This window comes from Chanos chanos, chromosome 3, assembly GCF_902362185.1.
Source record: "Chanos chanos chromosome 3, fChaCha1.1, whole genome shotgun sequence".
NCBI classification, from domain to species: Eukaryota; Metazoa; Chordata; class Actinopteri; order Gonorynchiformes; family Chanidae; genus Chanos; species Chanos chanos.
The window spans coordinates 55,018,326-55,033,325 of NC_044497.1; the positions used below are offsets into that span (position 1 = coordinate 55,018,326).

The window sequence follows — 15,000 nt, forward strand, 5'->3', positions numbered from 1 at the left end:
CTGATAACCAGGTTCTGTCGCCTGCTTTGACGCCTTTCTAAAGTGTCTCAGCTCTGTCTCTCCTGCAGAGAGAATGCGGAGAACATGCATTACTTCTCCTCCCTGGCCCTCACCCTGAACGAGCCGGAGGAGGGCGTGGCTCCCACCGACAGCCGCCTGAGACCCGACCAACGGCTGATGGAGGCGGGGCTGTGGGACGAGGCCAACGCCCACAAACAGCGTCTGGAGGAACGACAGAGACTGGAGAGGAGGAAGAGGGAGGCGCAGGCTACACTTGCATTGGAGGAAGGTAAGAAAGAGGGACAGGGAGAGGAGTAGAGAGAGGGGGGGGGGGGGGGAGAGAGAGAGAGGTGTTCTAAAAGGAGAAGTTTGTTATTGTAGATATATGGACTCATTTTGACGGTTGTGTCCTTGTTATTACATCATCTTTCTGGTTTTTCATGGTACTGTATTTTTTATGTATATTTGTTTTGTTTTGTCTTTTTTTTTATTTCCTTTATTTGTTTTTATGATAAAATGACATAAAAGACATTTCCTCATATTTAAAAAGGAAACAAGAGACAACATTGGACTGTGAAATGGAGGGGTCATATGTCGCTCTAACATCGAACAGTTATGACCCGTTGGACCCATGACTGACCACACACCCCCCACATATAAATACACACATGCAATATTAAAAATAACTCATTAATTTATTAATAATTAATCATGTATATCAATACATTAAAATTAATAACGAACATCAAATTAATAATGTATATGGATCATTAATGTATATCAAAAAGAACAAATCCATAAATAGATGAACACACACATACACACATATAAAAAGAAAAAGTAAGCAAAGTCAATGTCCAAGAAAATGTTCTCTATAGAAAGGCATTGTCAGGCTGGTTAACCAGGGAAAAAAGAGTCATCAGATACGACTGTGTGTCATTAAATACTCTACACAGGCCTGGATCTTTAAGTACACAGTTAGATAGATACATACAGCAACAGGCCTGTATGGAGGGGAGGTGTAGGTTGTATCCCAGCATGGAACCTTGTTAGACAGGAATAGTAGTAATGGAGGACTTCATCACAAAGGTGAAAAAAGGTTGTCAGGTTTTACTAAAACTTGAAAAGGAGCCTCTTAGAATGCGCTGAACACGCTGATGGGTAACATGGCGGAGGACATCTCTGATCTACGGAGAGTGAGTGGGAGGAGTCAGTGTCTTCCACCTCAACAGTATAAGTCACTTTGCCAGTAAAGTTACAGGTTTTGACATTTTGGTGGAAAAAAAGAAAAAACAAACAAACAAAAAAAAAAAAACAACTAATAAACCCAAGTCTTTCACTGAAAAACTGTTTGAGGTATTAAATACAGAAGAGAGGGTTATAGTGTGCCCATGTGTCAAACAGGGCTGAACTTCCCCCTGCAACACACAGCAATAAGGATTAAGACATGAGAGTCTGCTTTACAGTTTTGTCACAGAGTGGACTATTGGCCAACATACAAACTAGGGCAGTGGAGCGCAGTCGAAACCAGGGCTCCATGCGCTTTATGCGTTGAGTTCAGTATTGGACAAGTCTTCAAGTGGAGAGAAACTGTAAAAGAGTCTTGAGCCTTGAGGGTTTTTAACTTTTGTCCAACCAAACCCTCAGGAACAAGGGTTGAATTGTCCAATGAGAAAATGGTAATGTGTTGGAAACACCTGTCTCACCTCTCTCCGCGCTCTGTCGTTTCTGACGCAGGCAGAGAGGTGGAGAGCTACCAGCCGCTGTGGTTTGAGAAAAGAACAGACGCTGAGACGGGAGAGAGCAGCTATGTCTACAGAGGAGGCTACTGGGAGGCGAAAGAGAGACAGGACTGGAGCCAGTGCCCCTCTATCTTCTGAGGCAGCCGTCGTCTGGGACTGTGACCATGCCGGGACAAGGAGCAATGGACACATTAGCAGTAGAACTGGAAATTCTTGCCTTGGAAATAGAGAATGAGAATCTGTGTGTATATGTGTGTGTGTGTGTAAGTGTGTGTGTGTAGGGGGGGGAGTGTCTCTGAAAAGCTTTGTATTGAGAACATTGAAACACTGGTACTTCCAACATAGACGTGTTTGAACAAACTGAAATTGTAATAAGTCTCTGCTTAAGCAGGCACCATTTTGCTCATCTGTGGTTTTGAGCTGGTGTGTGTTTATGTGTGTTTGTGTGTGTGTGTTTATGTGTGAGTGTGTGTGTGTGTGTGTGTTTTAAGGAAAAATGGCGCAATGCATGAAACCACATATTTATCTAAGCACAATGAGTGTACGCACTTTATCTAATAGCAAAATCTAACAATGCAGCGACTGATTCAGTGAAAGAAAACAATACAAAACAAAACAGGTTCCTGTGAAATGTCTGGTGGCATTTTGAACCCTTGACCTCACACAGAGGTCGCGAGGCGTGGTCACTGACGGTCTGTGAAGGACTGCGGACTATCCTGTCGTTCCTGTGTACGGCTGAGTCTGCCAAGTTCAGGACATCTACACGGACACCCAAGGCTTGGCTTTGGTCTCACATGGACCCACTCATCTTTGTTCTGGCCCTGCCAGACTGAGTGTCCCGTGGTGACTGAATTCAGATCGCCCCCCTTGCAGTGCTGAATATTCTGCATAAGACGGTTTAAGATAGCTGTCCAGCCCTGTGGGTACATTCACACTGTATTATGATTGGCTGGCCATGCATATGACTGCATTCCGATTTTTTTTTGGGGGGGGGGGGGGGTCGGATAGTGCCCTTGTACATTTTAACCTCCAATCCATTAAGGCATTGTAAGAACACATGATATGGAGTATTCTCCAGGTTATATGAAAGTGTATGTGTGCAGCTCTGTGTTACATAAGCTCACTCAGAGTGTCTGTGCAGGTCTGTACAGGGGCCCTTGGTAAGACAGGGCTAGAGGGGGTGTGTTCATTTGTCTGAAATGAGCTGATAAGACAGGCATAAGGATTTTTTTTTTTTTTTTTTTTTTGTGACCTGCTTCAGCTGAGTTCCTAAATGAATTCAAACAGGCTTTTAACTGTGATGAAAACCACAACGTATGTGATTAAAACAAACTAAGAAAAAAAAAAATTAATGTTATTTTTTGCAAACTGAACGTTGTTTGTAACTTGCCTATGGACACAAAAGAATATGGTTACCAATGTGAAGGATAACTTCATATACCCCATACAGGTTTTTCAGAAACAAACCACGCCCGTAAAATCTCTTCTTCTTTTGCTACAACCACAACTCTGTGGTTGACTGTGTGATTAACTGACGGATCGCTGGATCGTTTGTGACGTTCTCCTATTGTAGTGTGTGCTGGAGTGGCAGTATTTAAACATGCGCCTGTATTGAACCCCACGGACTCGTACTGAGACATGTGTACTGCAGTACGTAGGCCTTCGCGCACACTTTTTTTTGGGGGGGGGGGGGGGGTGTGACAGTTTTTTTTTCCAGTGCATTATATTTCTCATACCGAACATAATGTGACCTTACCAAGTGTAATCTTGGATGTAATGAAGGTAATGAAAGGTAATGAAATACCATATTGTAAGGAAAGTCACGAAACGTTTATTGTGTGTGTTTCTTTAATTATTCTCACAATTCTGTATTGCTGCGTTTAAGAGAGTTGATACTTTTTCCCAATTGAACCACACTACTCACTAAATGCCACAAGGAACTAATCTTATTTCATTAACAAATGCACACCCGGTTTTAAGTTAAACCCATGCGATAGCACTATGGAACATTTTAATAGTAGTCTACTGGTAATTTCCAAAGCTCAGACAAACCACAAGTAAAGACTTGCTTATTTACATTTGCAGCGGGACGAATGGTTGTCATGTCTACCAGATCAGTGGGATTTCTCGAAAAGATGTGCCCTTTTCGAGTCGGACAGTGAGTAACATTTGAATCCCCTCCCCTTTCGTCTGTATATAGTTAAATTTAGTAATGCTGTACAGGAAGAGTGGTCAGCGAGCGGGCAGGAACGGTTCTGTAAAGCCACTGGATGCTGGCTGTAACAGACACGTCGCAGCGGCGGCACATTTGTCTTCAGAGTTTGGCCATAAGCACGAGAACAGCAACGCAATGTACCACTCGCGCGCACTGTACAGTCTGTCCCACGAAGCGAACAGCCTGTTCTACGGCTCCGCTGGCAGGCGCTTCACAAACTTTCTGGAGTTTAGCCTCAGGATTCTAACACAAGCTGCACATAAGCCTTGTCTGCCCTGTTTAACACTGAACGTTTCCATTAGTGCTGCGAAATTACATATATGCAAAACTTGGTTCTGAAATTTCTTCATTCTGTCTTAATTCTGTAACTGCGTCAGGGTTAACAGGTGCTCGTTGATTTGATACGAAAACCCATTACAAGAAATAATCAGTTAATAATAATAATAATAATAATAATAATAATAAAATTTAGAGCCCAATATCACTATTTATAGTTTCAAAGGGCTTTACATGTCTATAACAAAGTCAAATCAAAATTATATCATGTATAAGTTCGAGAAAACAGATAAACACGGAAAAGTACTCTGGGGGCCCCTAAACATGGAGTAATGCTGTATTCGTATGCGCTGCCTTTAAATTATGGTCACAAATAGTCGCATATACTGTTATTACTAGAGAATAGGCTATTGCTAGAAACTAATATACCACAAGCTGGCAGCTGCAAACGTTGCTGTAGCAAGTGACATGTTAGCCCACTGACAAATCTGATGGCCTTTTTCGTGCCCTTTGTGCTGGCCACATAGCAATGACTATTGTCTATCGCCATGCTCTGGCACGGAGGTCACCCTTTCATGGAGCACACTGAATGAAGGGACGCTGTTTGTGTGACGTACACGCCTCACAGCTGATCTGGCAGCAACTGGCAGGGCAAAGGAGGCTACAGAACGGGCCCGATGCACGCATACAAAACGGATAATTAACTAAGCTTCAACGGGCCAAAGAAAAAAGGTAGGCGAATTGTCCCACCGGTAAATGTAGCGTTTTGACTAAGGGCCGGCAGTTGGGCTCGCCGTTCGATGCCGCTTGTGAACGTCATATTTGAGATGCGGTGATGTCAGTTCACCGCTCACTGGTGCTGTCTTCATATTCATCTGTATGACTTTGCCGATCGGTTCGAGGCTAATGGTACGGGGATGCTAAGAATTTGGCTGCAAGTCTTCAATGATCTGTCAAAGGAAACACACACTGACAGTCATGTGCAGGAAACAGCTGCGAGAGCGTATTGCTTTGGTCTAGTTCTGTCAGCGTATCATTATAATTTACCAAGGGGAAAACTGAGCATACATATGGAGCCACAATCATGTGAACAGCAAGACATTACTCCGAATTAAACCTCCAGCAAAATCTGCCAGTACATTTTAAGTGGTACCGAACTTGTGTTCTTATTACATTGAACCAATATATGTTTTTGGCGGAAGCGGTAAGCCCCTTATCTTTTTGACTATAGCTAATACCTCGTCGCAGTACAATGAACAACTGCGTCGTAGACGCTAGGAGACTCGTTTACATTAAACCGTCGTACTAATACTGGAAGAAATGCCGTGGTTTTCTACCGGTTATTATAATCACGGGATCACTGATGAAGTAAGCTTCTATTATGGGTCATGGCATACTGCAGCAAGGGAAAAACGGTCGTTTCTTCTTGGCGACGTCATTATAATGACTAGTTTATGACAACAATAAGGTAATATTACCGAAAAACATTAGCTCAAATTCTGCCAACGCTCAATTTAAATATAACTTACTCAGAGCTTCTAGGTTTTTGTTACAAGGTATCTCATAAATTTAAGATTTGAATATGCAAAGACGGCCAATCACAGGCGCAGTCGTGGAGAAGTGGGAGAGACTAGTATTTTTCCCTGAGCTGCAGCCGGCCAGTCGTCATCTCTTCCCTACCCAAACAAATGTCGGCAGCATGAGTTATAAAACCAGCCCCTCCAGCACACATAATAATAACACGTGTCCGCGTCGTCTAGCTCCTTTTAGGTTACTGTCTAGAGCTTAGAAATAACAGCTGCAACAAAAACAACAGGAAGAAACAGTGACGTTGTCTCAAAGAAGCTAACGTTATAGCAGCTAGCCTTATTTATTTAAACAGCGAGCCAATATTTGGCGTTGATATACCAGTACTTGGCGTAGACGTTACACAACTGTTATCTAGGAAAGATAGCAAATATGAATGTACTGTTACTGCGTTATGAATTCAAAATGTGTTTACCCTACAGAAGCGAGGATGAAACGAACATGATCAGCACCGATGGCCTTTCTAAATGCGAGGCGACCCGGGGCATCTCAAAGAAGAGGCAACCGGAGATGCTGCACCTCATGTCTGCGGTTGTTGTCTGGTTAGTGACGGGGACGACAATATCCAGCCTCAACAAGTGGATATTTGCCGTCTACAACTTCAGATACCCTCTTCTTCTGTCAGCGCTACACATGCTTACGGCAATAGTAGTGGATTATGGCTTGATTAAACTGAGGGTTATCCAGCATCGAGGCAATGATGAACGAGATTTGACCACTAGCGCCAAATGTAAAGTGTTCTTACTGAGCCTGACTTTTTGCGCCAGTATAGCATTTGGAAACGTGGGTCTCAACTATGTTCAGCTGTCTTTCGCACAAATGATCTATACGACTACGCCGTTATTTACCCTCGCCATATCCACCTTCATTCTGGGAAAGCAACATCACATTCTCAAATACACAGCGATGATGCCCATCTGCCTCGGAGCCTCATTCAGCATAATGGGCGAGGTTCAGTTCGACCAGACCGGCTGCCTGTTCGTGTTCGCCGCCACAATGCTACGAGGAGTAAAAACTATTCAACAAAGTAAGTTTATAACCAAGTGTGCACGAAAATCATGAACCTCTGTCACTCTACGCTCTATTAATAAGACGAGGCAATCACATGCGTGCTTAATTTCGTAAGGGAAAACAAAGTGTTTGTGTTTCTAAAAGTCAGCCCATTCCTTAAACTGGGAAATATTTCCTTTACAACCAGTCTCCTCTGACATTACCGACTATTTTGAATATGGTTGTCATGGTGACGACTAACCTCAAAATTCAGGGCAGTGGAATGTTTTAGTGAAGGAATGAGTCACGCACGCCCTGTCTACTAACGTGTTCTGCCTGGCTTCAAACAGATGTTTTTCTCCAGACGTGGCTTTTTCGGGTTAAAATTGTCAGACATACACACCTTTGTCCCTCCTAGTTTGCATACATGATTATGTTTTCTCTTTGCGGGAATTGGTGTCAGCCGGACTTTATTACGCAGAGTGACATCTTCAAGTCCGAACACTGAGAGAGAACATTTAAGTGGATAAGGAATTTGCGTAGTTTCTGTCTGTGGTTCACATAGACGTCGTTTGTATAGCGTTTGCCTGACTGGGAAAATCCTTATCACATGGCCACTGCTTAAACAAACGCAAATCTAATACCGGGGAACACATATTCCGGACATATTTTCAGTGACGGCTCCTCAGGTTATTACATAACTAGTGGATGTGTTCAGCCTCCGGACTTTTTTTCCTAAGTGGCTGTGAAGTCGACGTGTTCCCTCCTGTTTTGGCTTAAACGAGAAGTTGTGTAGGTTAAACGGTTAAACAGATAATGTTGTATATTATATATACCAAAAAAAAAAAAAAAAATGAAATGTCAGACTATCCTGCCGCTTTCCCTTTAAGAATTTAGAAATCAGAACAAACACAAAAACAAAAACAAACAAGAAACACCAAGAAAAAAAAAGGGGAACTTTCCTTTGGTGTGACACAATTTCTCAAAACCTCTTTTGCTCCCTGAAGTATCGCCCGGCAGTGCTCCACTCATGTAGGTCAGCCCATTAAGCGTCACGTTTCAGTCGTCTATTTTTGACTGCCGTCCACGTTCATAGTGATGTGACTTGTTTACTACATATGATATATACGCAACGCATGTGCTAATGAGCAAATATTCAGAGGCCGTTTTTAGGTGAACCTGAAGGTCAGTGTAGTCTCCTCAATGCCCTGTTTCTCTATCCTTAATGCTCTGTCTGTGTCCTCTGCATTCTTGTGTGTGTGTGTGTTCGTTCTCACAGGCATCCTGCTCCAGGAGGAGAAGATCAACTCCGTCTTCCTCCTTTACCTGATGTCCATCCCTAGTTTCTGCATCCTGGCCGTGGCTGCCCTGATGCTGGAGAACTGGGCGGGGTTAGAGTCTCCTCTCCATTACGACCGTCACCTGTGGCTCTTCATCCTTCTCAGCTGCCTCGGGTCAGTCCTGTACAACCTGGCCAGCTGCTGCGTCATCACGCTGACCTCTGCCGTGACGCTGCATATCCTGGGGAACCTGAGCGTGGTGGGGAACCTCCTGCTCTCCCAGCTGCTGTTTGGCAGTGAACTCTCGGCCCTCAGCTGTGCCGGCGCCGCCCTCACCCTCTCCGGCATGCTCATCTACCAGAACTCGGAGTTCATCGCGGGGTATCTGGACGCCCGCCGTGCCCGGGGAGGAGACGCCAAAACCGGAGAGGTGGAGGTTGAGACGAAGGCTGAGAACCTGAATCAGGACCTGGACCTGGACCTGGACCCCAGCCCCTCAGAACCAGCTCTAGAAGGTCTCGATGAAGGCACGGTTGACAATCTTCATGAAAAGCTGGACTGAGGACTGACATTTCACATTTTTTTTTTCACAGCCACGCTCGCTGAGAACCAGGCATTGCGGAAGAGCTGTGTGAACGGCTTTGGCTGCGCTGGTTGGGAAACTTGGGGTCTTTAATGACAGGGTAGATATGTTTGGGCACTGACCTCAGTGACACCTGTCTCATGATGCTGACAGGACTGAGTGTGTATGGTTTGGCCAGATTTTCCAGTACCTCCTCACTGTGCCAACAGATCTAGTTTCAGTTGTTCTCTTAATAGCGAGAGAGAGAGAGAGTGCGTGAGAGAGAGAGAGAGAGTACACGAGAGAGAGAGAGAGAGAGAGAGGGAGGTCAGTCTGTACTGCACTGAGAGAGACTGACCAATCTGACATATGCCTTTCGAATGCTGACGGTTCGTGTTTTCGTTTTTGTTTTTTTTTTAAATACTGCGTTCCCCTCACTCAATCAGACTTACGCACACACCTGCATGAGCACAGGGGCAGGGGAGGGCTCCATCAACTGCCCCCCCCACCCACCCATCATCTCAGACTTATTCGCTATCTCTACTGCACTGTGAAAACTGCCTCGAGCCAAGTCGGGGGTTCATTTGTGTCATTCTCATGGCTGACGATAACCTGTCAAGGCACTTTAACAAAAAAATAAACAAACGAAGAAAAAAAGACACACGGAGACAGGCACATTTAAAAAAAAAAAAAAAGAACAAAAAAGACATTTTAGGAATAACATTTTTAGGTACTGTTGAGAAACTCCTCCCCGGTTGTGCTTTCGGGAGGTATTTTATGAGGCAGCTTTTCTGTGAGACGCCGTGTTTTTCCGACAGGGATACTGGATTTGTCCTGGTACGACGGCTTTCCGTAGGGGTCACGTGGTTAACGCTCACGGAGTCAGGCGAGCCTGCTGAATCTCATTTCTGTGACATCCTGGTTTTGGTTTGGCTCACGTTTTTTCCCTTTGTGACGTGCTGCTCAAACATGAGGTGCCGGAGGTTGGAACGTCTCAACCTTGTCCTCAAACCCCAGTCATTCATTCTCGATAAAGCGGCACCTCAGCTGCGCATGCAGAATGTTCTAGAAGAACCAACTAGGCACGCCGAGGTTAATAGATTCCATGCCTCGGTTAATTGTCAGCGGTTCCCCGCGTGTTCTCTAAGGAGTCTCGTCCATCTTTAGCACTGGTCCGACCCCAGGAGACAGCCAAACGAGGCTCCTCTCCGCCGTTTGTGTAAAAGTCTGCGCTACACGGAAATGGGCTTTTCTGGGCTTGCTTGTCTCTGTCGAGGGGTGCTTTTTTTTTTTTGGTTTTGTTTGTTCTTTTTTTGAATTTATACATTTTTTTGTTAAATTTTTTTGTTTTTGGTTTTTCTTACTTCTGCTGGACAGTATTAGTATTATCAGCTCTCCACACAGATGTGCGAGAGATTCCTGTGTTTTCGTTTCATTTTAGTTTATTTTATTGTGGGAAAAGCAACACTAACACAGGTCTCAGACCAAGGGCAGTCCTCCCTCTACCAGTCCTTTATAGCCGTGTTCTGGTTTGAGGTCAGACAGACGTCTGTCTGGGTTTTGGGTGTAAGTGCATTAGATGTATCAGGCCCTTTTTGTAGGTCCTTAATTTTATACCGATTAGAGTCTGGCTCATTTTAAAAAATGGTGTCGGCTCTTGTGTTGAATTTGAAGCGGTTGGAGGAAGTGGCCTTCTCTCTGTGCATTGACTGTGAAGTAACTTTTGTCTTAAGTGGTTCAGTTTACCTGGCTGTTTGTCTAGTTTATTAAGCTCTTCGTCCTGGATGAGTCAAATTGGCAAGGCCTTTGATCTCTTGTTTCCAAACCGTCAGTATGTGTTGAAGAAGTCATGTTGCTCTTGTGTATAGAGAAAAGAGGAGGTGTGTTTTGTTGCTCTTAGTGGCGGTAGGGTGGAGAGCTTCCTGTGGGCAATATGCCGAATAGGGCCTCAGATTAAAGGTTTGGGTGGAACTGCTCTACATTTGACTATATTATCAGAGTAGGTCTTTCCTAACAGCAACTGACCAATCAAGTTCAGTCTCTCCTGAGTCACTAACCAGTTACTCTCAGTCTCTCCTGAGTAAAGGACTGGAATCTGTCTTTCCTAAGTGACTGACCAATCAGAGTCAACCTCTTCTGAACATCTGACCAATCGGAGGAAGTCTCTCCTAATTGACTGTGTGAATGACCAGAATGAGTCTGTCCTGAGTTTCAGTGAAGGATTTGAGGTCTTTTTTTTTTTGTCGTTCAGTCAGAAATAAAATCGTTTGTTGACATGCCATTCCCATCTTTGTCTATAAGCACAGCTGCTGATCGGTGTGTCTTCACCAGCTTGTAACAAAATCTAATGAGTGATCATTGGCAGGGAACAGGGGAGGAGAGGTGACAGTCTCCGGCATACATTTCCCAGCATCCTCCTGGGATCAGGTGATCGGTTTAGTGACGGTTTAAGTGAAATACCTCATTGCACGGTCAGGGTGACCAGTGAGTCCCATCTGTGTCACATATTGAGCGGAGTGTGTTTTGGGGGAAGGGGGGCAGGGTAGTTTATTTTTTTATTTTTTTATTTTTTTTAAGGGGGGGGGGGTGTTGTCAAGGGGTGGGCCGTAAGACCGCTCTTTGGGTGCAGACGCTAGGCTGTTTTGAATACTCTCCCATGTGGTTTGCAGCGCGACTTGCACTGATAACTAACAGACATGTTGCCTTTTTGAGCAAATGTCAAGGCCTCACATATGTGTGTGTAAATATATATATTGTCTCCCGTCTGCAAATGTTAGATGTACAAAAAAAAAAAATTATTTTATTACACTTATGTGTTTTACAATCATGGAAGGCTGCCTGAATATATTGGCTCGAAAACACAAGCTGTCTCCTGTCTTTCCTTCTATAATCCTTTCTCCAGACCTGGGTCAAATAAATATTTGAGGTATTTGACTGACTGGGCCCTGTCCCACTGCTTTTGCTAAGCTCCCAGAATCCCTTGGGATGACTGTGTTGGGCCAATGGACCACTCTTAGTCCTGCTGGAATATTTGTTACTTTAATAGAAATGGGTACAAGATATGAGAGGAATGTACGAGTATTGGGACAGGACCTCGCCGCTGAAATATTTTAAATACTCATTTGATCCAGGTCTGACTCCAATGCACAGAAAATAAAGGAAAAATATTAGTAACATGTCCTAGTTTTGACTGTTTTTTAACATGAGAAAATTTAACATTTTGAAGCATTTTTACATTGCTACCATAGAGTTACAAGCATAATGTCATAGTTAATATTAATGCCTGGTAGTTGTGATTCAGAATTTAGTCTTAATTTGGGCAATAGATGTGTGGAGATGCACTAGCTTTCCTCTACCACTTGGTGGCGCCAAAGTACATTTCTGTGTCACACAGACAATTCACCTCACACTGCCTCAGCCATCATCAGACACAGATCAATTTGGTTCAGTCAAATTAGTATATGATGTACTTGAGTGACAGGGCCCTGTCCCAGTTCACAGTTCCCTTTTCCCCAGGAACACGGCTCTCGTCATAAATGGGATAAATGACATTTTTAATGAAAACTGTGGGGCATTTTTGTCATTTTAAGTCTATTTGGTATTGCTTTGATACATTCAGTCTTGCTAGAATTTGATCAGCTTTATCAGGGAAAGACACAAGGTAAAGGAGTAGCATAAGAATATTAAAACAGGGCAAAGAATATTAAGAATAAGAATATAAGAATATTAAAACAGATTATTGAAGCAGTCACTCAAATCCTTCAAATTCTTATATGTCCAAAGTCCATTTATAATATGGGTAAGGGTAAGTAAGAAGTTGTGTGTGTGTGTGTGTGTGTGTGTGTGTGTGTGTGTGTTTATCTAAGTCTGTGTTTTGGCTTTGGTGACAGTCTGAAGACGCGGATAGATGTGTTTGTGTTTCCTGTTGCCGTGCAGACACTGAAATGCTGTAGCTTGGCTCCTGAACACGCTCTATAAACCTGGTCGTACTGCCAGGCAACCAGATTGCTCCCATGCCTTAATAAGGCAGTGTTTTCTCCTGCTGTGTCTCCTCACCATTTAACCTCCGCTTTCAGTCCCTCGAAAACGACCCTTATATAATACCCCAGAGCTCTGGTTTCTCTTTCCACACACACACACACACACACACTCATATACATTGCTCTCTGTCCACATGGCTGGTGGGAAAGACACAGGTAATGCTGGTGACACAGGGGGGACAACACTGTGTTTTGATTGTGAATGATTAGAATCAAACCCGACTCCCCCCCCGTGAGGAGGACTGAGCTCCAGTGGCCCCCAGTCTCGGAGCACAGTTAAGCCTCTTCTGATGCAGGAAGATCAAGGGTTTTCTGAGCATATACCACCGAAGTACATAATCCATAAACCGCCTATGAAAGAGCATTAGGTATAAGACAAATGAAGTGTTTACTGTACATTTTACCGCAAAAAAAAAAAAGACGATGATGTGGTGAAAAGCTACATTTTCAATAAAAGAGTAGGACGTTTGTGTCACAATATGTATGTAATGCTTTGTGGTCTCTGCGTTCCTTGTAGATGTAGTTAATGTGTCTACAACACCGCAACTAACAGGTCGAGAATTCCGTAATCAAAATATCTATAATCATAAGAGCATATCTGACACAATAATGGTTTCAAACAGAGAACAGATATTAGATGACTTTGGCTTGAGGTGACGGACACAGACGATCGGGGAGAGAGATTAAAGGAACAATATCTGGGTGATTACAACTCTTCCTCCCCCTTCCTCCTCCTCCTCCTCCTCCTTGTCCGTGTTTGCCCGTGTTGGAGGGGAGCGTATGAAAGCACCAAGGGTCAGGTGGGAGTGGTCTTGGAGGAGTTCTGAAAAGGCTCTCCTAAAGGGAGAGAGAGTGAGGGAGAAGAAGGCTTCAGACTTCCACAGTGTGGTTCTCCTACAGTCCTGCCTTAACTCAGCGCAGACAGTGGTGGGGCCCCAGAGCCAGCAGACAGCAGCATCAGGAGAGGTAAGTGCTACCTCTCCTCCTTACTCTCTCCCTATTTCTCCTCTTCTCCTCCTTGTTCTCTCCCCGTTCCTCCTACACTCACACGTTCCTGCTGCCGAAGGAACACTGCGAATGTGTAAGCGTTGCGAAAGACGTGAAGTTTCCAGATGTTGCATCTATTGTGTAGTTTTGATCACGCAACTGACGTAATAAAAACGAATCGTTTAAAATAAGGATAAATTTTTCTTTTATGATTGATGAGAATATCCGGCGTATTGTGTGTGTGTGTGTGTGTGTGTGTGTGTGTGTGTGTGTGTGTGAGTCACCTGAAGCAGGCAGAACAGGGCAAACACTGGCACGCTTTGCACGTGTTGCCTGGTTTGTTTCAGCACAAACGAACACACTGACTGTTTACTCTGAGATCCATATTTTGATAATGGCGTTTAAACAGATGTCGTTTTTCAGCCCAGCTACTCCTGCGTTCTTCTCGGGGTTTGTGTCGTACGACCGCGACTCATTTGATTGCTTTTGATTATTATGCTGATAATGACCACGTAAAAATCTCTTACTCTCGTATTCTCTGTTTCTTTTTATTTTTTCCTCATTTTGGAAACACACTGGCTTTCCCACACACGCACGCACGAACGAACGCATTTCACCTGTCCTCTCACTAGTGTGGAGGCAGGAGGAACAAGTGGGGGTAATGGATCCAGGTTCCACCTCAGAGGTTTCTGCGGCAACCGCCAAAACCGGTCCAATCACAGCACAGCAGCTAGCCGGCATCGAAGATGAGCAAGTCCTCAATGAAATGGTGATACAGCTGCCCACGAAATATCACACACACACACACACACACACACACACACACACACACACATAGAGTTCACTTGTCTGTTAAGGATAATAATGATTAGAAACTGTAAAGGTGCACTGGAGTTCTGACTCACTTTTTGACTCATTCCCCCTGTGCGCCTGTGTGTGTGTGTGTGTGTGTTTATGTGTGTGCGCGCGCGTGTGTGTGTGTGTGTGTGTGTGTGTGTGTGTGATAGCTGGACAAAACCACAGACTTTGAGGAGAGAAAATTGATCCGCGAGGCCATGAGAGAACTGATGAAGAGGAAGAGGGGTGAGATTAGGGGCAGATTTTTGTGTGGCATACATCATTTTCCAGACTAAAATAAGCACGACTTGCGTTCTTTTCGTAAGGCACTGGTTTTACGTAACTTAATGGACTCCTTTGGCTTGTGTTTGGTCAGTTTGTTTGAAACTCTGTCCCTTTAAAAGGCCACTGAAATGTTTGTTTATAAGTAAAATTGGGGACATGAGGCTGTGTGTTACCTCCTCTCTTTTCCCCTGCTCATTCT

General features: G+C 44.1%; 3 protein-coding genes across 4 annotated transcripts in view; all 3 read left to right on the forward strand.

Annotated features, from left to right (window-relative positions):
• osbp2a (oxysterol binding protein 2a) overlaps nucleotides 1-1,880 on the forward strand; it is a 20,361-nt gene extending 18,481 nt beyond the window's left edge. For both annotated transcript variants that reach the window (XM_030769389.1, XM_030769390.1), the window contains exons 13-14: nucleotides 69-289; nucleotides 1,738-1,880. In XM_030769389.1, coding sequence (XP_030625249.1) covers nucleotides 69-289; nucleotides 1,738-1,880 — 364 coding nt within the window. The remainder of the gene's footprint in view (nucleotides 1-68; nucleotides 290-1,737) is intronic.
• Nucleotides 1,881-6,261: 4,381 nt separating this feature from the next.
• On the forward strand, nucleotides 6,262-8,652 carry slc35e4 (solute carrier family 35 member E4). Its single transcript, XM_030768086.1, has 2 exons — nucleotides 6,262-6,847; nucleotides 8,090-8,652. Exons 1-2 carry the CDS (start codon nucleotides 6,262-6,264, stop codon nucleotides 8,650-8,652), a joined length of 1,149 nt encoding a protein of 382 aa, XP_030623946.1.
• A 5,688-nt stretch (nucleotides 8,653-14,340) lies between these two features.
• Nucleotides 14,341-15,000, forward strand: part of smtna (smoothelin a) — a 2,571-nt gene continuing 1,911 nt past the window's right edge. The window contains exons 1-2 of the mRNA XM_030768087.1: nucleotides 14,341-14,448; nucleotides 14,687-14,762. Coding sequence (XP_030623947.1) covers nucleotides 14,341-14,448; nucleotides 14,687-14,762 — 184 coding nt within the window. The remainder of the gene's footprint in view (nucleotides 14,449-14,686; nucleotides 14,763-15,000) is intronic.